Below are 27,462 nucleotides of genomic sequence, written 5' to 3'. Positions count from 1 at the left end.
GCAGGATACGTATCGCGTGGTACGTAAACGGTGCAACGAAAATAGAGGTCCTCCGCCTCGTGAAAAATATTTTTCATTTGTGATTTATCCGTTAGACGAGAAAAAGTTTATCATCGAGATTATATTTGTTTCGAACTGCAAAGTTTGACGATTCGTTTTACGCGAAGAACAGATTAATTCGAATTAATTTTCATAGATGACGAACAAAATATTTTTAACGTAATATCAGGATCGAAAGGTGGAGATATTTTTTTATACTTTACCTTTTATATATGATGTCTATTGGCTTGAAACAGATTTTCTCCGATTTATATCAAAGGCGTATTATACGCACATCGAGCGACAACAGACGGAAAGAATTCAATTTTTGCAATCCGTGTAAAAGACTGATGCGAATATAATCGATAATTTTAAGATATCAACAGCTATGCAATGATAATTAGAAAATGAGATCTATCGCGCGTGAACGAGTTAAAAGGAAAAGAAAGGCATAGGTTTATTTTGTACGAGAAAGATAGCCGGTTAACAACGCCTTTTCTCGTAACGCTTTTCGTCCTGTGTATTTTACCATATTCCTTTTGCGCTGGAACGCTGGATTTTGGTGATTCCAAGAAACCGGTTAGAAAGAGGATCGATACCGTCGTTGCGCGAAACTCGCATTATTTTACGCACTAACGAACGTTTCGAGAAGGTATTTAAATTCCAACTATTTAAATTACTATCTAAATTTGAAATAAGTATTTTAGAAGAGCTTTCATCGGGCTACGCTACACGCAAGTGTCTATCGTTAGATCGCAACGGATAATGTGAAATTCTTTTTCACAGTTGCGACACGAAGAAGAAATTGCTAGCAGTATAAATTATTTAAGCACGATACGTAAAAATTAAGCTAACAGATTTAAGTTCTAACAGATGAAAACAAGGTTACACACGATGCAATAATAATTTGAAGCCGTGAATTGGTGGTGAATTTGAATTGATGGTACAAGTTCACCAACCGCACGTTTTCAGAAGAACAAACATTTTGTACAGCTTCTTTAATTCTCTAATCAATTGTTCTTGCTCTCGGTAGTCGATAAGTTGTGGTAAAAAGCGTCAAAAATGTGTTACGATGTAAGATGTAACCTTTAACTTAAAGTTAGCATTAAAAACAATTTCTTCGATCATTTTCCTAAACCGTGCGACGTTCTTCGCAAAACCTCTTTACCCTCGCGATGCAGATTTCGCGCGCAATCGTATACGACTTGTTAATCGATTTTCATAATCGTGTTTCCTAATCGTAATTCCGCGTTTCGTGCATTTTCTAAAAGATAATAGTCTAGATGAATATTACAGGAAGCCTTTCGAACGATAGAAACTGTCGTTTTCTCGCTATCATCTTCCGAGTTTCAAATTTGGTCAGACCGGATTTGGACGAATTGTCCGATATTAGACCTGTTCAGCTCGTAAATACAAACGTGAAACGTGGGACGCTGGAGAGCTGTTACGCGTTCTTTCTATCGCCTAGGAACCCGGCCCACTTTCCGCTGCACTTCGGCTTTCACCACCTTGTGCCAGTCACTGCGTTTCCTGCACTGATTGTCATCCGCCTCGCAAAAATTGCCAGCCTTCTCCCAACTCTACAGAGTCTTCCTTATCCCTTCCGTTCCCTTCATCGAACAGGCATCGTTTATATCCTCGACTTTTGTCATTTATCTTCGAAATATTTAGCATTGTTTGACATTTGTACGGAAGGGTGATCAGTCTGAAAAAGTACAACATAATATTTACGATACATCAATCTAATTACTATTAATTACTCTCCTAAGTAATCGCCTAAACTCTTGTTTCAAAAAATATCACACTTTGAAACGTTATAAAATGTAAGTGTACGGTAATAAATTGATGCATAGACGATAAGAAGTAATTTCCTCTCGATCGTAGCAAGTTTTCCCTCGTAAATAAATTCGGCTTTTCATCGCCGAATTGAATAGGAAGAAACGTTAACTTCCTAACTGCAAACGGCTGAGCCTACGAACATCGTGATTCTAAAATATTCGCCATAAATTGAACGATATACAGGGTGGTTGGTAACTGGTGGTACAAGCGGAAAGGGGGTGATTCTACGCGAAAAAAGAAGTCGAAAATATAGAATAAACATTTTTCGTTCGAGGCTTTGTTTTCGAGAAAATCGACTTTGAATTTTCGCTCGGTACGCGTGCACTTTATCGTGTCTCGTTATAACTGCAACATTTTCAGCAATTTTTGTAATAATAAACTGTACGATTACTTCGTATTATTTCATTATGTATTCCTAATTTTCCTTTACGGCAAAAACAAACTTAAACCGCGATAATATCCATCGAGACAACGATCTACAGTGAGATCCGTTATAACGAGACGCGATAAAATGCACGCGTACCGAGCGAAAATTCAAAGTCGATTTTCTCGAAAACAAAGCCTCGAACGAAAAATTTGTATTCTATATTTTCGACTTCTTTTTTCGCGTAGAATCACCCCCTTTCCGCTTGTACCACCAGTTACCAACCACCCTGTATAAAAAGATACACATTTATTGTAAAACGAGTACGCAAGATGAACGGTGGATAAAATAATTAAAAAGACGATATTCGGTTGAAGAAGCTGATGAAAATCCTGCGTTGATGTAAGCGTTAAACGCTTGCTGTGTATTCGCTAAGATTCGGATCGACCAGAGGATTCCTCGATTCGTCCTTCGGTAACGGTATTAATGACCGTCGTTTTATAAGAAAAACCTGACCAAATAAAATAACAAATACATATCTAGAAGGTGTGAGAAGAATGGGAGGGAAGAAGAGATGGAGTTGGTAATACGAAGTAATAAGTCTCGCGATGAAATACAGGATGCATCTGGAATCTGGGCTATATTAATACGCAAATGGAAAAAACATTGATATTTTACTTTTATTTTTTCTTACAAGATACACGGTTATTCGGAGGGGTGTTTCGTTTAACTGGAAATCGTGGAATATCTCTCGAGGGATCGAAGTTACAAAAAGATTTATTCCTTCAAAAGTTGTTTGGTATATGGGCATCGGATAGTGTAAATAATTTTTTCGTATGTACAGTAGTGGAGAAGATATCAAAGTTGAGATAGTTTCTTTTTTTTTATGAAACCTTGTACTTTTTTTATTCGTAATATGGTGACGTTTGTTCGGGTGAATACAACGACCTGTCGCACGATATTATTCCGTGTAGCGGAATGTCATAAATTAGATCCGAAGATGAACGTAAATTGGTAGCCGAACCCTGCGTGACTGCACCATCTAATTCCATCGAATTACGTCACATAAGATTCAACTTCGGATCTAATTTACGACATTACGTGGTACGGTGTCGTGATTTAATATCTCCTCCACTACTAAAAATATTATTTGCACTTCCTAATGCCCTCCTATGTACCAAACAACTTTTGTACGAACGATTCCTTTGTAACGTCGATCCTGCAGATATTTCATCGTTTGCGGTTAAACGAAACACTCTGTATATATGATGAATATTTCGAGTTGGATGTTCATCGATGTTAAATTAATGTTACGTTTAAGCGTTAATACAATTCAGACGTATCCTGTGTACAGAATTTTACATACGGTCACGTTTAAGGGGAGCGTAAGGTTGAATATTTTCGTTCATGAGCAATAGGAAAGCGTTACCGACTGTTTTCTTCGAAGTACAGTATGATATTAAAAAAGGAGAACCGTCATGACACTTACGTGCCAAAGAAGCCACGTATGCCGTTCATGTATGCGCGCAGTTATTCACTATACCACGCCCCTCTTTTTCTATCTGTCTAAATTTATCTGAGCATGCATTCGCAAGGTCGTTTTACTCCTACTATGTCGTCGGTGAATTTTCTTAATATTTAATTCGGGTTGTAAGAAAATTAATTATACTTTTACAACGGCTATGATAATTAGAAACTTTGTTAAGGACATACGGCTTTATTTATTGAAAATCGATATCCTAGGCGAAATATTAATATATAATTTCTTGACTGCGTTAAATATAGAAATATAATTAGTTATATTTATACAGTTTCCAAATTTCTTTACAATTGAATCGTTATGGAACTAGACACTCGCTTGATACGTAAAAATTTATGATATCTCTTCTTTTATTCGTTTTCTGTTTTTATCCCACCCTTCTTTTTTAGGGGCTCAAATAAAATTCATTCGAAGAATACAGTTTTTATATCGTTCAAACGTCGTATAAATCTCTGAGATTATTACCAATAACTATGATAATTACACGCGCGCAAAATTCACAGTGTCAAATTTACCGCCAAACGGTCGAAGTATCTGGAATCGTCGTGAATACGTGCGATTGGATAGGAGAGTCGTGATACATTTGGATTGGCGCACGAGTGTGCGGGCATCGACCAATGGCACGCCATGCCGCGTGGGTCGACTGGAGGGGGTTCCGGCAGTTGGACTCGAGCCCCGGACGATTGCGAATGTGCGACTTCTTTCATCCTGCTTGAGTTGTTTTCGTCGTGTAAAATCACTTGAATTAGTGTATAGTGCGTTTTGATAATAAATTAATCGATTATTTCTTCTGAGATCGACGCAAAACTTCTATAAAGTTTCGTGTAGTATTCAGAAGCAGACGGTGCCAGTGAAAGAGCGTTCTCTAAGGTATGTACGTTAATCACGTCCACCATGAACCGTTTACGGAGAATTTAAATTTGGAACGGATGCCGGCCGGCGTTCAATCTGCCGGTTGATTTCGTATGATACGTAGGATTTCGTAGCCAATTTTCCAAATTTTCCAAATGTTACTCGTTATATCGATTCGTTGGTAAAATCCTCGTATCCTTAGTTTGTTTCATTATTGTTCTACAAAAGGCCGACCATCGTCGTCATGGGCTTGGCTGGATTTCTTAGAATTAAATTCAAAGGTTGATGCATAGCCAAGAAATGGTGAGGTAGTAGATTCTTTCCGTTCGCCTTCACGCGGTGGAAGTTGAATTTCTAATAGCTTTTTTTCTTTCTTTTCTATCGATTCGGAGAGCATACGACATATAAAGTTGTTTTATTGATATCTGAAGATTGAACATTTGTAGCAGCGTGCATTTCAAAAATGAGTGGTAAAATGAAGAATTTGTTTGCTCCTTGGCGACATAATCCACACAACGTAAATGTACATATAGCTGAAACGTAGTATTATTCACGTTCCATGGACACACTGTGACGTTAGCAAAATGGTACAATTCAAAAATCACGTACGATACGTTTTATAACCTGGATCGAATTTAACAATTTTATGCGATGATTTATTGAAAAAGAATAGTCTTATTTTGAACGTATCTATACTTTGTTTCTAAGTATTTGATATAATTTTAAAATTTATTTAAATGTTTCGAATTTCTTCAAATGCATTTATAGAAATGAATATAGAACATAGAGATTTGAGCTGATATACTACGTTTCTTCGATTAACCAATTATCTTATTAAGTTAATATCATTGAAATTATTACCTATCGCAATTAATAGATTCGTGTTTATGTAATATTTATACTTATATTTCATTGGTTTCATTTTGATAATACTATATACATAACAGAATTCTTACAAGTCCCAACTATTTAACTTGTTAAACCCATTATAGAATAATTTAGGAAAATATGTTACATCACTAAAAATTAGATCAAAGTTGAACAATATTTGCAGCAAAGAATTCTCAGAAAATTCATTATCCGTACGAATCTTTTTCAATTACTTGGGATGTTTTAAATATAATGTAATTTTAATATATAAAAAATATAATAATAAAAAAGAAATCGACTCCGGTTAAATGCACTATTTTACCAATTTTACGATATTTCATTATCTTTGTGTATACTATTCGGTATATCGAAACATGCATAATTTATATGTACGAAAATAATATCCATATCATGAAAGTATGGCGGTGAATTTGCAATGCAGGATGCACTGTCTAATTTTTTATCAGTTTACCCGTATTGGTCACAATCAACGATACATTAGCCTTTTAGAATTTTCAAACTATCATTTGGATACGGGTTTCCACCATCTGCTTTATTTACAAAGCGAATAATTTTTATGAAACAAAAAGGCTGGTCAAAGTTATTGAAGAATATAGAATTTTGATATAAGAAAGCAATTTTAAGAATCTTAATTCCGCGAGTGCGTTTATTAAAATTTTATTTGATTGACATGCAACATTTTTTCCAATATTCATGTATTTTTTGATAACGTCTAGGAGTAGAATCCCAATATGCCAGTTTACAGTTTTGATTGCTACTTGTGTATGTATGTAGTTCAGTTATAAATCTAACCTAAAACAGGTCTGTCTAAAATCTGACCCAATCTTAAACCTAACCTCATTTACCTGCAACCTCGATTGGGTGATATTTAATGTTCTGCGAATGTGTACGTCCACGTCGAGTGGACAGTATAGCGTAACTGTCTTCGGCATTAAAGTTTTCTAAACTCACTGATGCTTTTCTTTTCTTTTTTTTTATAATACTCTACTAGTCAAATATTATCAGAAAATTTAGAGATCATTTAAAAATTATTCTTGCTCTAAAGCAAAATTTAATCTTTCATTTTGTAGATTCGTTGTCGCATAATTTAATATTTATTTTTGTAGATGATATTAGAAAAATGAATTTTCATTATTTTCTATAAATTCATAAATGAACTAAATAGATATTATTTATTTTAGTATAATATAGATCTGTGATATAAGAAAAGACCTTGGTATAAATGTTTTAATGTATTATACATATAATTTGGGAATTATCAAAAAACTGATAGTATGATCTAAAAATATAAAGAAAACCTTAGATAAAAAAAGAAACGTAAATTATAATTCTGAATAATATTCTCTTTTCTAAGATGTTATACCGTGTGAACAGAGTGAGTCGCATTACCGTAAAAGAAATATAAATATAAATAATATGTTAATACAAACATTAATATTTATTCCGAGATAGTTAATTACCTTGACGATGATGGATTAAATTCGCATATTATGTTTTGAACGTCATACGTGTTACGTATATCTTTAATCGACTAATGCCTTACGAAAAAATACCTATAAATATTAACAGATAATTATTGTACTGTATGAATTGTATGACTCGTATGACTCGTATGACTCACAATAGGAGATATCATGGTATACAATAAATTATATCGTGAACATCCTTTTATCTAATATCGATAAAAGCGAAAACTCTTCTGCAGTTTTGCACCGCGTCTTTCTATTTTTTAAATCGATCAATGTTAAACATTCTACGAGTAATTGTACTCCAATGGCAATAGAATATACGTACCATGTTAAAAATTTGCGCGTCGATCCATTGCGTGTCGACGCAAAAAAAATTAAGGGTGTCATCAGGTAAACACATGGAGTAAACGCGACAATGGGGAAAAAGTGGAACACGCTGCTCTGAAGCGTGTTAATTAGAAAAAAAGAAAAATATTGCGAATATTATCCCCAGTGGCGTTTGTTATATAATTAATATTAAAAACTCTATGTCGTTGAATCACGTGCTACTAACTGTATTGCAGTTTTGAAAGCCCGAAAAAGATATAAGCGCGGTCGGTTTAGCGTGTCACGACATTAGCGAGGTCTCTCGTCTGCAAGCTAGTAATTGGATCTAACCTAGTGCGTGTAGCATGGATCGGCTTACCTCAAACTTAAGTAAATTACACTGGCCTATGTATACGACGCATCGCGTTCTTCGCGGTCGTGATCTTCCCTATACCAATGATATAGGAAGATGGGATAAAGACCATCGCATACGGTACATTAATTCGTCGATTCTTCTAGGAAAACGATCGAAAATTATTTAACGATGAATTCGATATCTCATGAACCATGATTGAACTTGGTTAGCTTTTACAAACGAAAAGCTTGGAGGAAAAATGCTACAAGTGATCAAATTTTTAACGTTTTAACGTTTTGAAACGAAGCCAAATGCTAAACGTTTTACTTCGACGTACATACACGCACGCATCGTACGACAGAGAGAAACACGCAGTGCAAATGTAAAAGAAAGAAATTCCTTGAGGAAAAATGCACTAGCGTAGTATGTAACTATTATAAAATACTGGACAGAGAATGTAATGTAAAACCGTATTAACTGGTTAACTATGCTTCACTGGTTACTCACACTGTACTATATCCTATGCTCAAATAATTACATTTCCCCTATGCTCGAATATTAAACGTTCAATCGGTTATTATCTGAATATCCGGCCATTCAATTCTCAAGGGTATTTGCAGTGAAAAGCATTATATATGTATGTGGAAATATTTATCTGTAGTAATTAATTTAGGAATACAATTTATTTAGTTAATTTGTACATGCATCTTGAGACGATCGAAACGTTTCACTTTTATGAAATATCGTCCTTTTCGGGTTTGGTAGTTCCAATGTTGATTAACGATTTACAGTCATAAACATTGACTTTTCGATTAAAAGAATGCGCGTTTCTCTTTCAACGTTATCCTAAAACTGCTTGCTTGATTCGTAGACAGAAGTCACAGGTTCCGCAAAGAATTTAAATTATTTGAATTACAAAATATTCAGGTACGCGTAGAAAATAATTTTATATACGCTCGATGCTTGACGGTATTTGCAACAAATAGGAAACATTTTCTCCTTATGCTTTTACGTCTGCCAGAGCTCCATATAACGGTGTATACATGTATGTATGTATACATGTTATAAAGCAAGAACTGTAAAAGAAAAACTGTAAATAAATTGCCGATATATCGGCTTATCGCTATGAACAGATTAGCATTTCGAACGAAAGTGAAAGCAATATTCTCGTAATAATGGATAAGCTTTTTCTTTTCATACGTCATTAAATTGACATTTTGTGGCGAGACCCTTCATCGATATATGCGTTTCAAGGTTAAGTCTATTTTTAATTTGCGATACTTTCTCGGGCGAGCCTTCGTAATAACGTGGAGAGTTTTATGTCACTCATTGGATGAGGGAGGGGGTTCTATACGATACACAGCTTCCCATGATACAAGATATTTTCAAATACTCCGTAATTTATATTATCAATTTTTTCATCGATAGTATAAATAAACGTGCAAATGAAATTATGTTAATGTTTCATCTTATTCGCAAATAATACGCGTAATTTTATCTATACTAGATTTTTAACCGTAACATCGCCGAGCGATCCTTAGGTCTACCTAACGACCATGCAAGACCTAGAACAGAACACCGCTCGATATCGTGATTTTTAATCGCGTTTGACGAAAGAGGAAGTAGAATAAAAACAGCAATACGATTTCAAATAGAAACCTCTCGGTATACGTGTGTCGTACTCGGAACGCATGTGTAGCAAACCGTAACTGTAGTAAACGATCGCGGCATGGCGTTTATTGTCCGTGCGAAGCCGATAATTTGTCCAGCAGCGATCCTTACGTCAAATCATTGTTCCGAAACTCGTAACCATCTGTGACGTTTTACGCTCGCTCGAATCACAGTCGGTAACGTAGCTCTTCCTTTTGTTTCGATATGATCAGTCTTTCTCAAATACTTACTACGTTGGAGAAGTCTAACGTATCGTTGCGCGTTTTTCAAGCTGCGCCGCACACCGTTCTAAATTCGCGTGAAATACACAAGTCAACGCGATACAAATATAACGAAACTACGTCGAATCCGATGATTTTTAAATAAAAAACACTAAGTGTATATTTTTTCCCATGCAACCAATGAAAAATGAAATATTATTATTCTCGTTAGAAATAGACGAAACTTTTCAAACAGACTAGTACTTGTACGCCACTCGAGTACGAGTCTGAGACGTAAATAAAATTATTAGAAAATTCTCATAGTAAACACAGTCGTGTGTTCGTGGGTCATATATCGAATTCGTCGTGTTTGCTGGTTATCCACGACCGTTCAAAGACCGATACGTTCGACCTCTCGCAGATCGCTAGGAAACCACAGCATCCTTGTAAAGAAAATATGTACTTTTTGCCATTCGAATCGGGTACTGTACATCGAATGACAACAGGGATCGGGTCAGGTGCAGCTTAGAGAGACTGAGCCTCGAATAGCGGCAGAGTGTCGGTTCGCTTTTATTTTTCCTGTCTCTGTTCTGCCTGCTTGTCGCCGGTTTAAAATTAGCTCTCCCTTGCTCTCTATATACACCAAGTTGAACCGATGCGTTGCACCGTACGTACGGTCGAAATGAAGAAAAAAGCGAAGAACGAAGAAGCAGGAGAAAAAGAAGCTAGCTAAAGAGAGAGAAAGACACGCGTACGGATACAACGGGAGTCCTCTTTCGGGACAAATCTTTTCGACGCACGCTCTTTTTTCTTTGGTTTTTTGCTTTTCGCCTCGTTCCGATGAATCTTCCTGCAGACTTCGTTTAGTTTAGGGTATTGTATATGTATAAATACGCGGCACAATGTCCCCTGGTGTATACTAACTTTGGATACAAGTTATCTCGAACAACGAATACAAAGATGATGATAAATTCAACGTTTTCGTTATTTTTATTGGAATAACGCGCAGCGTCGGAAACGATGCTTCGTTAATCGAAATCTGTTCCGAGATTGAAATTATCGGCTGAAAGAGAACGATGGAACGCAAATGCAAAGGAGCGAACCGAGAAAAGAGGAGGACTATCCAGCTAAAATAGTTGTCGTCTCGGGAGGGAAACTAAATGGATGCAAGTATGTATCTCGAAAGTTGCACGCGGAGATCGTTGGAACGGATTTGCGTTGGTGGTAAGGAAGGAAGGTTAGAATTAGGAACGAGTTAAGACAACGTTCTCCGCGTGGGTTGCCCTTTTTTTGGCATCCCTTGAGCCTGTTTCTATGTACACTTTTGGCTTCTAGAGTTTTCGATTACGTGAAGTGGTAACTGCCTATCGCTTTACGCTGTAAATGTATCTTTTAATGGTAGTTGCTCATCGTGATCGTTTCCTCTTATTAACCGCAGAAAGAATATGTATGTTATTAAAATATTCTCGCTAGATTGCGGGCGTTCGTTCGTCTGAAATACATTAAAATATGAAAATGATATACGCGTGGTATGGAAACGTAATACGTGAAAATGTACAGAGGTATATTCATTTACGCAAAGAATACGCAAAATATGCAACAAGTGCATATATCGAAAGCGTGCTGTAACGATGAAACATTTATTAGCCACGCGTGATGATTACACATAGTTAAAATTGCAATAAGCTATAGGCGTTTATTTAATATACATACGTGTGTGTGTGTGTATATATACATATATCGGATCTTTTTTGATAATAATATATTATAACAAATCCCTTATTTAATACCAATAGCTAAATAGCAGGTGCGTAGTATTTATAGCTTAGAATATATCTGTGACCATAATTATTCGCATAAATAAATAAATGATCGAAAAAAATATATATGATTTGCAAATAAAAAGGATCAGCAAATACACCAAAGTTTAAGAAGATTCTTAGTTTCTCTGAAATATCCTAAGCTTCCTTTTATATCCTCAAATTCTCTTAAACTCGATTCAAATAATCATTGCGTAAATCATTCTCTTCTCTGTTATATCACAACTTCGTTTAGTTGGTCGATTTCATTAGTTGGTCATTTGTGCATCGTTAACGTTACATTCATTCGTTATAGCGATACCATGTCAGCGCTGTAAGAGCAAAAGACGTGTTTTATTTTCATAAAAATATTGGGACGCCCGATGATCTCGTACAGAACGACACAAATAAATCGTGCATGCGTTTAAAACTTATTCAACGTGTAAATATAAGCAAGATATATATATATATATATAATAAGAATGGCATGAATGCCATAAATCAAACGCAATACGTTTCTCGATATTTTCAGTCGTATCTGTTCGTTGGTTTCTTTCGATAACATTTCATTCGAAATGAGAAAAGAGGAAAGAATTAACTTGAGATACTATATACAGTTGGGAACATAAATATCGTTCGGCTCTTTCAAACGGAATAACTTTTCTTTAAATTGGAGCAAACGACATTTTTTGAAAAGTCAGAAGGATCGGTTTATTGGACGGACGCGTAAAACAAATTTTGTAAAGGTACGTTTAGAAGATTGAAAAAAGAAAAAAAAACGTAGATCGGTCGATATCGTTCCGTGGCTTCGAATCGTATCGTATTAAACGATCACGACATTGAAATTTCATATAGACGAAACTCACGCTCGATAATCTGCAACATTTTTTCATCCATATTTTATCGATACATATCGCTATTCATGGATCGCATCGATCATTACCATAATCTGCTCGAGCACAAGCACACGCCATAAATTGGAGAAACATTGGCAAACGTTTCGTAGCAAATCTTGCGAATACTAACTCCCCTGCCAACGTTTCTCTAATTTATGATACTGAAAGAATCGATGTGTGTGTGTGTATGGCGAACGGGGTGTTTTTCACCTAGGAACCTATCGTAGAGTCTGTTTCAACGACCGAACACGAATATCGGAGGAACATCTCGACGAAGCAAACTCGAAGGGGTGGGTCGATCAGCCGGCGCGGCACGGCGCGGCGCGGCGGAGCGATGGCATCCCGTACGGTGAATCAGAGTATGGGGTGAATTTGATGGAACACCGGTTGCTCGTCTTTAAAGCGAAATTCCCTGCACCGACGGCAGGGTGAGTCACCTTGTGTGTGCAGGGCCAGAACCAATCGTAGGAGCGGCGTTCCTGTTGGAGATGAGGTGCGACTGTTGCTATACGCGGTGTGTGTGGTGGTACAGGTGGGTGGTGGCAGGGCCGTCGCGGAAGGGGGTGCACCGGGGGCTCTCTAGACTAGATCGATAATGCATCTGTTGGCGGGCGTAGTTCCTCTTAGTCAGCGGCGATCGCTCCTGCGGCCAGATATCCTACTGCAAACTCGCTTGCTTCTTCGACTTGTGAGTACTATCGCCCTTTCTCCAACGATCACCGTCCTATACTTCGCGTTTACGAATTGCCACAGTTTTTTCTCCTTTGCGTTCTGTCTCGTTGCATTTTCTGTTCTGTTGCAGCACGTTATCGTGTCGTGAGAAAAAGAAAGAAAAAAAGAGAAGCGACGTGGGATCGAAAACGGTAGTAGTAGAATCGATCGTCACGAAGTCTTATCTCGATGTTCGATCTTTGATGCTTCGAAACAGTTTTTGTTCCTTCTGTAGCAAGCGGACCGTGTATCGTTAACGCATAGGGTCGAGCCGATCGTGTTTCGCCTACGAACCGATGGTCGTTTGACGTAACTGGCGATGCAAGTACCATCGATATATACGTTGTCTGCGTATATTTAGTTCGTCGTGAAAAAAATTCGAAATTCGTCGAAATTTGTAAATAAGTGATCGACGCGTTAAATCGCCAGGTGAATTTTGTATGTTTCGCTGTCGGTGCCGGAGTGTCGCTTATTTCCGTAGGATACGGTACATGCATGTGTACGTAATTAGTATTTTATTAGGAAAAAAAAAAAGAAACGAAATTACGTAAACGCTTTGTGCTGCATTTACTGTCATAGCGTTAAAAAATATTGCAGAGTTTACAAATACTACTAGTTCTTTTAATTTAAATACTTGGACGCTAGAACTAATTTCCTGTAAACTGTAATCTAAGTATTTCGAAAATAAATAATCGTGTAGATAAAATTACGTTTCTACGCGACGTTGATCTTGCAAGGAAACAGTTCGTGGTTTCTGATCGATTCGATGATTCCAGCGTGAATCAATTTCGACGAATTTTGTCGTTTTTCGTCACCGGTGATCGTCTCTTCAACGCGTTAATAACGAAAATTATATTTTTCTGTTTTCGTTTGGTCGTTTCGATAGTTCGACTATCCTCGGTTGCTCGAGCTGCGCTTTATCGCTGTGTTAATTTTCTAAGGCCACGACTTCGTCCAAGCGAGTTTATCTCTTCGTACTATGTGTCCAAGTATACTTAAATCGTTAGCTAATTCGGAATATCATTTCTTTCGCTACGTTTAGTTGATTCAAATCTACAAACATTTAAAAATATTAATTGTGCGATATTTACAGGATTAGTGCGCGACAGGTGCATTTAAAAAACGACATTGACGTAAACGTTAGCTGTTGTTGTTATTATTAACTGGTTGTTTATCGATATCAATTGTTCGCAGAGCCTCTTCAGCATGCACTGATCCACGAACCGGATAATGTAGCGGACAGCGAGGATTCCGAAGACGAATGGAACTATTATCGTATTGATCCGAACAAAGAAAAAGATTCCGTAACGCCTGTCGACGAACCCCAGGAAACGAAAAACGTGGAAGAAGAAACCGACGTACCAGAATTAGCTGTGGAAGATATCGAGTCGAAAATCCAGTCTGAAGGCATAGAGGAAGATATTAAATGCGAAAGTCCGAAAGAGGAATCGCCTAAGCTTTTTAACACAGAGGTATTTTTCAATTTTAATTGAACATTTTTCATTTCCACTATTTGTGTATATTTACTTCTACCCTTGTCGATAATAATTCGCTATTTGTTTATTTACGATGCCCCGGCATCGTAGCATCGGCAGCAATTGCTAGGTCCGATTCGAATCGGTATTTCGTTTGATCCGTTTCGTTTCTTTCGTTATATTTTGTTTTATTTTGTCGTTAAATCGAACGTTTCGCCGGATCTTAATTAACGCGATACTATTAGGTTTTAACGGAAAATCGTTTTTTGCAAATAGATTAGCACCGAAGATAGAATGGAAGAGAAACCGATAAAATTGGAGGATCGTTGCGCAGAGGAGCAAGATCAGCCGAAGGACGTGGATTTTCAATTGAATCCTGACGCGGCAGAATTCATTCCCATTTCACCGCAGTTTATGGGAACGAGAATGAATCTCGTCGAGGATTATCCTGTTTCTGGCTCGCCTTTCAAACAAGTTCCACAGATGGACGACATACAGGTACCCAGTCAGAGCGAATTCGAGAAAGAAGTGTGCCAGCGACCAAGAGAAGTCGAGGTCGAAGAGAAAGAGTACCAAAATGGCGATAGTGTGTCGTGTCGTACCACCGACTATACAGATTTTATGCCTGATCAACAAAAGGCGACCAGTATATCCGGGAATATGGACGATTCTGAAATATCGTCGACGAAAGCTGAATTTGGAGACGAATCGGCAGTCAGCTTCTTAACAGCTAGCGAATTCCACAGAACAGGTATCTCCGCGATAGACGAATCTTTCTCAAGCTCCGACCGCGAGTATGACATCGCTAAAGACCCGATGGCTATGTCCTTCACACCCAGCGACTTCGAAGCGGCGTTCGACAAAAGCGTCGACTTGAACGCCGTTCATAATCTAAGCAACACCGATTTGGAGGATAAGAATGGCATTATGGAAAAGGAGGAAGAAGAAGAATTCATGGCGGAGTCACCGAACATGGAAGTTGACTCGAAGAACGTAATAACCACCGGACCCACTGCCGAGCAACTGCTAGACAAGAAGCCAGCATTTTCCGACAAGCTCGTTGACGTATTCGCGAATCTGTCTTTGCAACAAGAAAATTGCCAGGATACTTTCATCGGGCACGCGGACGAATCGGAAACCAACAGCGTTGATTTCTTAAATCCGCGATCAGAGTGTTCCCAATTGGAACAAGAAGAAACCGTGAAATACGATCATTCCCCATTGGCCGAGAATTATTCCGCGGAATTCGAGTCGAAAAAAGAACCCGTTTCCATCGATAACGAACAACCGTTATCGCCTTCGAGCGTCGACATAGACGAAACCAAGCTCATAGACGAAGCTAGCGAGGACACCGCTGCTCTTGCTGGAAGCGATCTTCAAAAAGATATTTACTCGAACGAGGCTGATACTCCCTCGTCCTTGTCACCAGTTCCTGATACGATGGAAAATGATTCGATGATAGCAACCACTGAGAGCGCACAAGTTCAGTCTTCCATACAGGTTCGATCTTCGTTACACGCGGATGCTCCAGAATTTATACCCACACAATACAACTTCCAATCGTATGGTATGGAAAGCAACGAAGTGGTTTCCCAATCGTCTGCCGCCGAAACGATCGACGTTTGTCAAGTGTCACGTACGGAAGAAACTGCTGATTCTTATCAAACGTATTCCACAGAAGCTGGTGACGCGTTCGAACTGGTTCAACAGGATATAGTTTCAAACGTACAGTTCGATGAGAAGGAAGTCGACGATTTAGTATGCACGAAATCATCGGTGCAGGGAGTGAATTTATTAGATTTTGCCGAAGAACAGCAGGACGTTTGCGTAAAACATCCTGCCTCTTCGATGACACCATCCCTTTCTCCCCAGGAACTTCAGGAAAAACCAGTTGACGATATTGTTTGCTCTATGGAATGCCCTATCGATATTGGCCAAAAACTAGATGTAACCGAATCGAAAGACGTTACTGCGGAGGACGAAGCGGAGGAAACAACGAACTGTGTAGAGGAACCGATGGGACCAACGATATCGACAGAAGCGACGATGGAAGCTGTAGAGCCAAAGGCGGAGCCAGTTGAGGAATTTACTTTGAATTTGTCCGATTCTATGCAAGAATTCACAGGTTTGGAGAACCAATTGCAACCTACGGAAGACGAGATTCTTAAATCCAAAGTTGTTAATGATCTTGAGGAAGAACTTATAAAGAAGGAAGAATCGAGAAATGTCACCGCAGAACTAGAAAAACTCACAGAACCTGCAGTCGAAGTAGAATGCATGATACGAGAAAGGCAGGAGATCGAAGAACTTTTGCCGGAAGTTGATAAATCAGAAATCAACGGTGAGCCAGAAACAGAAATTGAACAATTAAAATTGGAGGAGCCAAAAGTGGATCAGATAGAAGTTAAAGAGCCAGAAATTAAAGATCCGAAAGTTGAGGAGTCAGAAATTAAAGAACCAGAAGTTAATGAAGCAGAAATTAAAGAACCAGAAATTATGAAGCCAGAAATTAAAGAACCAGAAGTTAAGGAGTTAGAAATTAAAGAACCAGATGTTAAAGAATTAGAAATCAAAGAACCAGAAGTTAAAGAAACAGAAATTAAAGAACCAGAAGTTAACGAAGCAGAAATTAAAGAGTCAGAAATTATGGAGCCAGAAATTAAAGAACCGGAAGTTAAGGAGTTAGAAATTAAAGAACCAGATGTTAAAGAATTAGAAATCAAAGAACCAGAAGTTAAAGAAACAGAAATTAAAGAACCAGAAGTTAAAGAAACAAAAATTATGGAATCTGAAATTAAAGAACTAAAAACTACGGAGTCAGAGATCAAAGAACCAGAAATTACAAAGTCAGAAATCAAAGAACCAGAAATGATGGCGTCAGAGATTAAAGAACCAGAAGTTAAAAAGCCAGAAGACGTTAAGGAACTGGGAGAAGCGAAGGAATTGGAAATAGAAAAGACAGTCCAAGTTGCAGAAAACAAAATCGTCGAAGCAGCTGCAACGGCGGCCGTGACCGCTGCAGCAGTCACAGCGGGTGCAGCTGCAGCACAAAGCAAAACGAAATCAAAGGTATCCGCAGCAAAACCAATGAAATCTTCTTCGAAGACACCTGCACCGAAATCAGTGCCAACGTCCCCCTCGAAAACTCCAAGTTCCACGACGCGTACGCCGACTGCGGCAACGAAAAAGCCATCGACACCCTCTCGTCCGAAAGATCTAGACGCTCCGAAGAAATCTACGGTTTCAACCGCTGCAACGGCCAGCAAACCATCAGTTTCGAAGACCGCTACAAAAACAACGACATCGACTACTACAACGAAACCAACTAGCAGAACCAACGTCAGCAGTGTCTCTAAACCAAAACCTGTCGCCACGACATCCTCGCCGAAACCGACTTCCACCGATAAGAAACCTACTGCAAACGGTGACGTGAAACCTTTGACTAAACCAACCGCGACTAAACCTTCTAGCAAAACACCGTCCATAACCAAAACCACGCTAGTCAAAACATCCACTACGCGACTGTCCTCCGGAACAACGACGAAACCGAAACCAGCATCTGCTACCACCACGACCGTCAAATCCAGCATAACTCCAAAATTCAGCAGCACCGCGACCAACGCTTCCAATACTACCACGGCGGCTAGTACGAGACCTAAAACGGCTCCAGCCGTTGGAAATGCTATGAAAGCTCGCTTAAACGCCAGCAAGTCGCCGATAATCGATAAACAAGTTAAAGAAACAGCCAACAAGCAGATTTCCATGGGGCGAACAAGTACCGCTGCTAGCAAGACGACTCGTTTATCTACCAGTGCTTCTACCACAACCACGGTAAAACGTGTATCCTCGACAACGAAAACTACCACGGCTGCGTCACCAACCAAGAAATCTACCACTGTAACGAAAGTTTCCAAAACTTCGTCTATGGGAAAAACAAGCACCGACAAAGGAAAGGTACTACAGAATGGCGTGTCTGAGATAAACGCGTTAATCGACTCGATGATCGATGACGTACCGAAAAAAGATCTGTCGCCTGTTGTTACTCCAAACGATAACCAGCTGATCATGAGTTCCGATTGAATTTGCGGTAAACAAGACCGATTTCAATCTTAGTTTTATGTCGATCGTACATCACGCACTGATAAACGTTCTATATTTACCAAAAAAAGAGAAACATCAGAACATCCGCTAAAAAAAAAAGTAGTTTCTTAGGGAATATATAACGAACCGGAAAAAGTTTTTACTATAATTAGCGTAAACTATAAAATATAATATATTAATGTGTATATGTACCGATGAAGTAATAAGTCTGTTTATCTATATCGGCGGAGAGAGATTGCGCGAGAGAAAGAGAATGGATGAAAGCGTGAGAGAGTGAGAGAAAGAAAGAGAGAGAGAGAAAGCGTGCGAGAGAGGGTGGTGTAAGAGAGAATATATACTAAAAAAAAAAAGAAAAAGAAAAAATAAAATATATGCTATCGCTTTTGACTGCTTCGATCGTGCTGGAAATGTGATGTCTTGCTGGTAGCAAAAGATATGTAATAAAATCGGAATGCGAGAGAGAGAGAGAGAGATAAGAAAGAAGAAACGCGAATTAAAAAGCGAGGAAAATATCGAATGTTTTTTTTTTTTTTTTTTTTTTTGTAAATAAATGGACGCATTTCCGGAAGCGGTCTTTGAGATATTAATTGAAGAGGAATGCCCACTCTTGGTGCTGTAACTGGCCTGTAAACATGACATTACACAAGCAGCGCAAGTTCACCAAGTCACCAACAGTTAAAATTCGGAATCCGGAGAGAGTGTTACGTCACGCTTGACCGTACGAGTCGGTTTCTTAACATATTCTTAACGTAAATGACGAAGCTGGACGGTTTTTTATACTTTTTAATTTTATATGTGCATTATACATGATAATAATTAATCGCCGTACTTTTTATAGAAGAAAACTTACATTACACATACATGTCACGCGTATGTACAAATACGTACGCAGAAACATATAAACATAACATATGAACACGAACGTATTCACACATTCGAACATACACGTACACATAAACAGAAAACGTGGACGACAGGTAACATATATTTATTTTTCTTTGTTTGTTCCTATTCCGAAGTTGAGTATACTGCGAGAGAATATTATAAACTTGTCATTCATTACTACTATTCTTATGTATTCTCTATCCATCTATGTACAGCACTTCTATGAGTTAATGTGATATCTATTATATTAAATAAATTCGAACAAATACGAAACGAAAGGACAATTTATATGTGTAACACGTGAAAATCAACTATACACATAACGTGGAAAAATGCGAGCAACGATGAAAGAAGAGGGATTTATTCAAAAGAATGATTGCAATACGAGGAAAAGAATCGATTACCCTGCTAAGGACCATTTCGTTGCTCGGTTTTAAAGGTGCGACTGAATTATACATTCGACAGGTATTCGATCTTTATTACCACTAAACGATACGAATAAAGAAGTAAAGAAAATTTTCAATGCTATTTATGACAGTCCCACGGAATTTTTAACTACCAAAATAACATTACGGTGTAAAACAAAACCCGCATATTCTTTTATTTATGTTTCTCATATTATCATCCTTTCTGTTTCTTTCTCTTTTCGTATACGGACTAGTTGTTGCTCGGGTCTATTTGTTTATAAATTTATCCCAGAGCCTCTTCGTACACTACGTTAATATGTAGTGTGTTATACACCCATCCATCATGCCCGTACTCAATATTCGGATCTTATTGCATCGCAGAACATCTTTTATTGACCCATCGCGTTCTTATTGACCGATAAAGATGAGCGATCCACGCATCTGTTCTGCGTTTTATTTTACGTTGCCACTGGCACACTACCTTTCTTTGAATAGTACATCGGGTTCTATTTTTTTAAAAAGAAGTTTCCCATAATCATCAGAAGAAAAATGACACCGAAAAGTGAGCGGTATAAACTGCAAGTGTAATGAATCGAAAAGCCCCAAAAACTATCCTCAAATTAGAAATACAATCGCAAAGCTTGATCGCCATAGCGTTGTTGCTGACACAACAATCGGCAATAGATACCTAACGATAAGGCCCTCTAGCTTCGAGCATCCCCACCATTGCGTAGGCTGATGAGCCAAACCACTAAAATACATCTACATACATACATATGCATACAATTGCGATGGAAAGTGAAAAATTGCATCAGTAAGTTTTATTTTCAGCGAAACGATCAACGTTATATCGTATTGTATCGAGGCTTGTGCCTATTACAATCTGTTTTGAGTATGGGCACGTTTGATACATTTTGTTTCTAACTTAATTTATTGGTTAGAACTATACCTCTAGCTCAATTTCTTTCGTTATTCTAAGTCTTATCTGCTAATGCGTTTGTACATATGTATGTTTCTATAATACTATAATGTTGTACGCGAGTATATATATGTTTCCTTAATTAATAATTCTCTGTTTTTGTGTTAGTATTTGGGTATTTAACCGAATGATTAATAACTTGTTCAATGAATTATAAAAGATGAACGACTATTCAAGCATGTTCCATACGAAATTATAATTTTGGTTTTCCTTCTCGAAAGATGAATGCTACTCGAAACTTAGAGTTTGAAACTTCAGAGATATAAGTACAGCCTTGAATCAGTAATTAACTTTCAATGATGACTATATATCAGTTTCGTCTTCTCTTTGACTCTATCTAAACGATCAGAGGTCACGTGATCTTTCCTTCATATAGGATGAATGAGTTTATTCCCATTAAATAATACGCCACTCTATATACATATATACGCGCGTGTATTACTTTTCACTATTTGAAGGTCAATTTAACTTGTAAGTGCTTCCTTCTGTTCATCGGTGCAAATCACATCTTCGATCATCAACCATACCCTGAGGTGGTTTTACGGTAAAACAGAATCATCGATCCTCTTTCGCTAACTTCGTACTATCAGTTATCAATTTTATGTTTCTATTTTCTAAACCCCTATTCGAAAAATATTATACATTATATAATATTAAATATATTAGTAATAAATAACGGTATCGATATAATTCATTTTTGTTCATGATTGTACTCATTTTTTCTCTCTTCCATCTTTTTTAGTTTCCATCTTTCATTGCTTTTTCGTACTAATATAATTCCGAAACATTTAAATATTCCTTATTTTTAATTGCAATAACTCAGAAATTAAGATTAGAAATTACTTTTTCTCGCTATATAAATACGTAACTACATCTTATTACAAAACTTAATAAAACTGTACCCTATATACGACTATATGGACTAGCTTGTATAATTTTTTTTACAGAGAATAATAGTATAAGTAGCTTTCCAATTGTATGTATGTACATATATTTTATATCTCATTGTAAAATTTACTGTTTCAAATCTTAGTCTTTTTCTATCATTTCGATATAAATTTTGTATTTAGCTAATGATCTATTACAATTCAAAAAATTATGCAAAATTTAAATAAAATAAAATAATTCCTTCTTCAGTTCCTATTCCCAAAATAAACAAAACATGTATGTATATTTTTCTGATTAATAAAAATTAAAATAAGAAAAATTTAAAAACAACAGGATTTTGTTCCAATTTAAAGAATGCTTGATACGAATTATTATAATAAATTATCGTGGCGACAAAGCGAATATACTAAAAAAAGCTTGTAAAAAAAATAGAGGATTATAAAATAATGTGTGAGAAGGAAACAATTCTATTGGACAATAATAACAGCTTTATTTCCTCTCATTTGCCAAAGACTGAAATCACTTTGGTATTTGACAGATTGTTGGATTCATTCCAATTTTTTCACATGTAATCGACATACGTTTTATAAAAGCACACAATTTGACAAAATGTAACCAATATACCGAATATAAAAGTACATAAATTTTCCTCGTATAAAAGATATTAAAGGTCTAATTGAAATAATTTAATTCACTTGCTACAATATATCAATTACAAAATTCGATTATAACATTGTGTGTGAATTTATACTAAATTTAAACACATTTATTTGAACAAAATATTTAGGTTTATTGTACTGCATACTCTTATATATATTACTTTCCCTCCGTTTTTTTTCTATAATATTATTTCTAAAAAACAATTACAATCAGAATTCGATGTAATCCTTCATAAATACTAGATTACAAGCCTTTCTAAAATTAATAAATATATATCTTTAATGTATTAAGAGTACACGGAATTATATATAAAAAGAAAAAGATAACACGTGTCAACTTTTGTGCAAACTATTATTCCACTCCTATAGTTAAAAATTAAATAACTTACGAATGAACACATTATAGTGACAACAAAAGTCATGACTAAACAACTCCTCGTCTTTCCCAAGTTCTTAATTTCATTCTTAATTTGAATTATCCATTGTATAAAAACATATTTAGTCATTTTCATTCGATTAAATTAATAATAAACAGCTGTAATGAAATTCGATGACATAGCTCAAAATCAAAAATGTTCCCACTATTTACACGGCCAACATATACATATATATATTGCCAACTCTCCATGTGCTAAATTTACCTAAACTGATTAGAACACTATCGTCTTTAAGTACAAGGCATTCATGTGCAAAAATTTTTACTTAGCCTATAGTTTACATAGGCAAAATAGTAAAGGAATAAATGCCCCAAGAGCTACAAAGACTGGTAACATTACTGAGGAATCATCGATTGAATAAGGATCTGGAGTTCTGGGGCCACTTGTATGTCGACTACGAACTGTAGACTCCTCCTCATCTTCTTGTATATTGTGATATTCTTCCGGTTCTTGAGGAATCGGGCCCAACTGTGGTACATCTAAATAACATCGACATAGTTATAACATTTACTTTAGAAGCTCTTAAATATCACAAATTTAGATAATACCTTCCATATTTCCTTTTACTACAGCAATAGCGTTTATCTTTGGGTTGTCTCTGTAACCCTACAATTAATTATCAAAGGTTAATGTACTCATAGTTGGATTAAATTGTATAAATGAAAAATAAATATAAGTATAATACTTTTATAAATTCAACTCTAATTTTTCCAGCTAATATATCGGACTCTTCATCATTGTATATTAATTTCCCAGCTTGAACTTTAAATGGAATATATTCATCATGTGCTACACCACGTCCAACTCTCTCAAAGATATCTAAGTCAGTAACAACGGTATGATCTCCATTTAAGACAACATCAAACACCTAAAACATGTTTCAGAAAACAGTACTCTGTTAAAATCATATTCAGTAATAAGAAATTATTTAGTATCACGTCGTAATTACAAAACTAAATGTTACCTTCATATTAGGAGAGTTGAAATAAACTTCGCAGAACTTTAATATCATAACATAATCTCCATCCTCGCTGATTGGAATATCATATCCAAATGTACTATGATGATATCGTTCAGTTTGGTATAAGATCTGATCAACTGCATTTACTCGTCCAATAATTAACTGCTTGCCATAATCGGATCCTGTTCCAACTTTACTCATTAAAGGATCTTTGGTATAACGAATTCCATAACTATCAGTATGTGCTTCTCCACCAGCATTTATTGCATATATTACTTCTAAACTTTGCAAACTTTGTACACAAAGTACAAATAATAACGTTGATATTGTCAGAAAGTATACTTCCCATAACACAGCCATTTTTATTTATTAAATAATAATGTTCAACTGTCTCTGTGCAAAAATATAATCATAACTTCTTAAAATGATCACTAACCGGCAAATGAGGTTATATCTAAAATAGCGAGACATTTAAAGCTAGCAACATGTTTATATTATACTTAAAGAAATGTTTATATTATTCGATTGAATTATATTCTGTATTGAGAAAAATCAAAGTATTACACTCTATCTGTTTTGTCAACAAATATCATTACTATTAGGTCACGAATTATGTATATGTTTCTAACCATGTATTGATATAGTCACGTTAGTTTACGTGGCTGGTGAACACATTGTTAGGTGCGCACATGAAACTGCCTTTAGTGATATGCTACAAAATATAATGTTTCATATCAATAAAGATTTAATCTCCACAAAATATACACCAAACTTTTATATTTATTTAATGGAAGACAATTTATCTGGTATAAATATATATTATTACGATTTTTCTTAAATGGTTCTTGATACATATTCTGCAAATCATCATCCTCCATAGAAACTTGGACGCCTTGTATATAAATTTCATTTAAATACTTTTATATCTTCTATATTTATAACGAAGTACTAATCATATAAGTCAATTATTCATTTCTTCTGTGAGTGAAGTAGAAGCCAAATTGTTTATGTTGTTATGAATATTATCAATGTTTTCTATGAAACTAAAACAGCGAGAATTCTACCACACAGTATACTTTCAAATAATGATTTCGTTTGTGATAAAATGTGCAAACTTTTTTATTGATATATGAATACTAACGAAACATGATTCATACCACGTTTGATACTTATATGTACCTATGTAGTTTGCCTATATTAAATTATAAAGAGAGGTAGTTTATACGTAGGTATGTGTCTGTGTCCAAGGTTATCTCAGAAACTATTCAATCGACTTAGATAATTTTTTCATTGTTGGAAAATACACAAAATTTGCTCCAGATAGATATAAGCTATATTTTATTACGCTTACTTCTCAAGGAACCGAAAAATGAGCATAATGCGATCAGATTAAATCGAAATCAGATTAAAGCAGCTTGGTTTTCTCTGCACGATTGCGCTTTGTTTCACCGACAGTTGATAGTTACTTCCTACAAATATTTCTTGAATACTATTTACTATATTGATTTCTATCACAAATGATAGTAAGCTTAGAATCGCGAAATTAAATTCATATCAGTTTTATACGGACGAAATAGTGGGCAACAATTAATATTTTTATAACCGTGGTATAGGAAAAGACACGAAGAAATATGTACTATTCATGAGAAATATGTACTATCAGATACTATTGTTGTACTATGTTGTACTATGCTCTGATCAGAGACTAACAAGAGTAGGGAGATCACCGATGCATATGAGAAAAATTCTGTCAGAAGTAGGCTTCACTTATTTCCGTCTCTAACAGTCGAACGGTCGAACGAAATTCATATTTCTTCCTCCGGTATGTTTAGTGGGAGGAACGTGTAGGTACTTGTATATATATATGATTGTGGGTTTATTATTATTATTATTAATTACGTTACAGGCCGGTAGTATCGTGAACAGTATTGAGCTATTTTCCACAACAAATAATATTTTTAATGTCAATATATTGATAAAAATGACACGAGTAACATTTTTACATCCGGATCTTGGCATAGGAGGAGCAGAAAGATTGGTAGTTGATGCTGCATTATCTTTAAAAAAACAAGGTTATGAGGTTAATTTCGTGACAACTCATCACGATTCGGAACATTGTTTCTCTGAAACAAAAGATGGAACAATTCCTGTTACAGTTGTTGGAAGTTGGTTGCCCAGGCATATCTTGGGTAGATTCTTTGCACTTTTTGCTTATATTCGTATGGTGAGCTCATTTCTTAAGAAATAAGACATATGTGTATAGATGATTTTCACATACTGTGTTGTATTTTTTTCTAGATATATGCAGCTAGCTACATCGTTTTTTGTGAAAATCGACCAGACATTGTATTCTGTGATCTAGTTTCTGCATGCATCCCTATTCTTCGGTTACGAATTCCATACATAATTTTTTATTGTCATTATCCAGATCAATTACTTTCACGGCCAGAGGGTCTTAGTAAACAATTGTATCGTATACCCCTTAATTATCTGGAAGAAATAACAACTGGAATGGCACATAAAATATTTGTAAATAGTCTATATACACGTTCAGTGTTTAAGGACACTTTTAAGAGATTAACTATTGAACCTGAGGTTTTATATCCCTCTATCAATACAGACTATTTTGATAAAGCTCGAATAATACCCTTAGAAAGAGTACTTGATAAAAAGTTACCACCAAATAGTACTATATTACTATCTATCAACAGATATGAACGTAAAAAAAATTTGGGCCTAGCAATAGAAGCACTAGCAGAGCTCAAAAAGTACTTAAAAGAAGAAGAATACAAAAAAGTATATTTAATTATGGCTGGTGGATATGATAAAAGAGTTGAAGAAAATGTAGAACATTATTTGGAATTAATAGGTCTTGCTGATGAGCTAAATGTTACAGATAAAATAATATTTCTTCGTTCTCCTTCGGATATTGATAAAGTATCTATTTTATATCATTGTATGGTTTTATTATATACGCCTCCAAATGAACATTTTGGTATTGTACCACTTGAAGCAATGTACATGAGTAAACCAGTAATTGCACATAATTCTGGTGGTCCAAAAGAATCTGTTGTTTCTGGAATTACTGGATTTTTGGTTGATTTATCTGGTGATGCATTTGCTCTGAAAATAGCTGATTTAATTAAAAATCCAGAATATGTTCAGCAATTTGGTGATGCAGGCAAAGTTAGATTTATGGAAACTTTCAGTTCTGCTGCATTTAGTGCTCAATTGAACAAAACAATTGAAGACTTAATTGACAATAAGAAAGTAAAGTAAAATTGTAATTATTGAACTTTTATACATAGCAGATAAAAATTTAAATTGTTACAATTTTACTATATATTCTTTATGACGTAAATTAATGAGAAAAATTAACAAAGAAATGAGAATCATATTATACGATTTTAAATTTCGTAGTAAAATATATTGATTGTATCAATCGCAATATTTTCTTAATTACCAAATTTTTAATATGTGAATTATAATTCGCTACATTATTTGCTAATATAATCATTATTTTATTTTGTGAAATCACAAAAAAGTTATGTTCCTTTTTTTCATATTATTCACTTTTTAAAATATTTTAAAATATTAATTTTCATTTTAAAATATTGAAGACTTAAGCTTAATTAATATTTTTATTTATTATATATGCGGAATTATAAATTTTTTTTATTTATTACCTATATTTATTGTGTACACAATTTATATTAAATTTGGTAAAACAACAGCAAT

General features: G+C 35.8%; 3 protein-coding genes across 9 annotated transcripts in view; 2 read left to right on the top strand and 1 right to left on the bottom strand.

Annotated features, from left to right (window-relative positions):
- LOC117207964 (kinesin-related protein 4-like) overlaps positions 1–19,910 on the top strand; it is a 63,392-nt gene extending 43,482 nt beyond the window's left edge. For 3 of the 4 annotated variants that reach the window (XM_033448708.1, XM_033448707.1, XM_033448709.1), the window contains 2 exons: positions 14,127–14,404; positions 14,684–19,910. In XM_033448708.1, coding sequence (XP_033304599.1) covers positions 14,127–14,404; positions 14,684–18,487 — 4,082 coding nt within the window. In that variant the 3' untranslated portion in view covers positions 18,488–19,910. The remainder of the gene's footprint in view (positions 1–14,126; positions 14,405–14,683) is intronic. The other variant, XM_033448710.1, reaches the window with a different exon arrangement.
- Positions 19,911–22,137: 2,227 nt separating this feature from the next.
- LOC117207966 (malectin-A) lies at positions 22,138–24,477 on the bottom strand. 3 transcript variants are annotated; one of them, XM_033448716.1, is made up of 5 exons: positions 24,354–24,436; positions 23,728–24,178; positions 23,449–23,631; positions 23,312–23,369; positions 22,138–23,242 (listed from the first exon to the last, which is right to left on the bottom strand). In XM_033448716.1, exons 2-5 carry the CDS (start codon positions 24,082–24,084, stop codon positions 23,034–23,036), a joined length of 807 nt encoding a protein of 268 aa, XP_033304607.1. In that variant the 5' UTR covers positions 24,085–24,178; positions 24,354–24,436; the 3' UTR covers positions 22,138–23,033. The 3 variants fall into 3 exon arrangements, with proteins under 3 accessions (XP_033304607.1, XP_033304606.1, XP_033304605.1); XM_033448715.1 differs by having other exon boundaries at positions 24,289–24,419; XM_033448714.1 differs by having other exon boundaries at positions 23,728–24,477.
- A 946-nt stretch (positions 24,478–25,423) lies between these two features.
- Positions 25,424–27,162, top strand: LOC117207965 (alpha-1,3/1,6-mannosyltransferase ALG2). 2 transcript variants are annotated; one of them, XM_033448711.1, is made up of 3 exons: positions 25,424–25,568; positions 25,631–25,948; positions 26,023–27,162. In XM_033448711.1, exons 2-3 carry the CDS (start codon positions 25,706–25,708, stop codon positions 27,001–27,003), a joined length of 1,224 nt encoding a protein of 407 aa, XP_033304602.1. In that variant the 5' UTR covers positions 25,424–25,568; positions 25,631–25,705; the 3' UTR covers positions 27,004–27,162. The 2 variants fall into 2 exon arrangements, with proteins under 2 accessions (XP_033304602.1, XP_033304603.1); XM_033448712.1 differs by having other exon boundaries at positions 25,426–25,546.
- The last annotated feature ends 300 nt before the right edge of the window (positions 27,163–27,462 follow it).

This window comes from Bombus bifarius, unplaced genomic scaffold (genome assembly GCF_011952205.1).
Source record: "Bombus bifarius isolate JDL3187 unplaced genomic scaffold, Bbif_JDL3187 scf7180000008047, whole genome shotgun sequence".
NCBI classification, from domain to species: Eukaryota; Metazoa; Arthropoda; class Insecta; order Hymenoptera; family Apidae; genus Bombus; species Bombus bifarius.
Note: the sequence above shows the minus strand (reverse complement) of the source record. Positions and strands in the feature narration are given on the sequence as shown.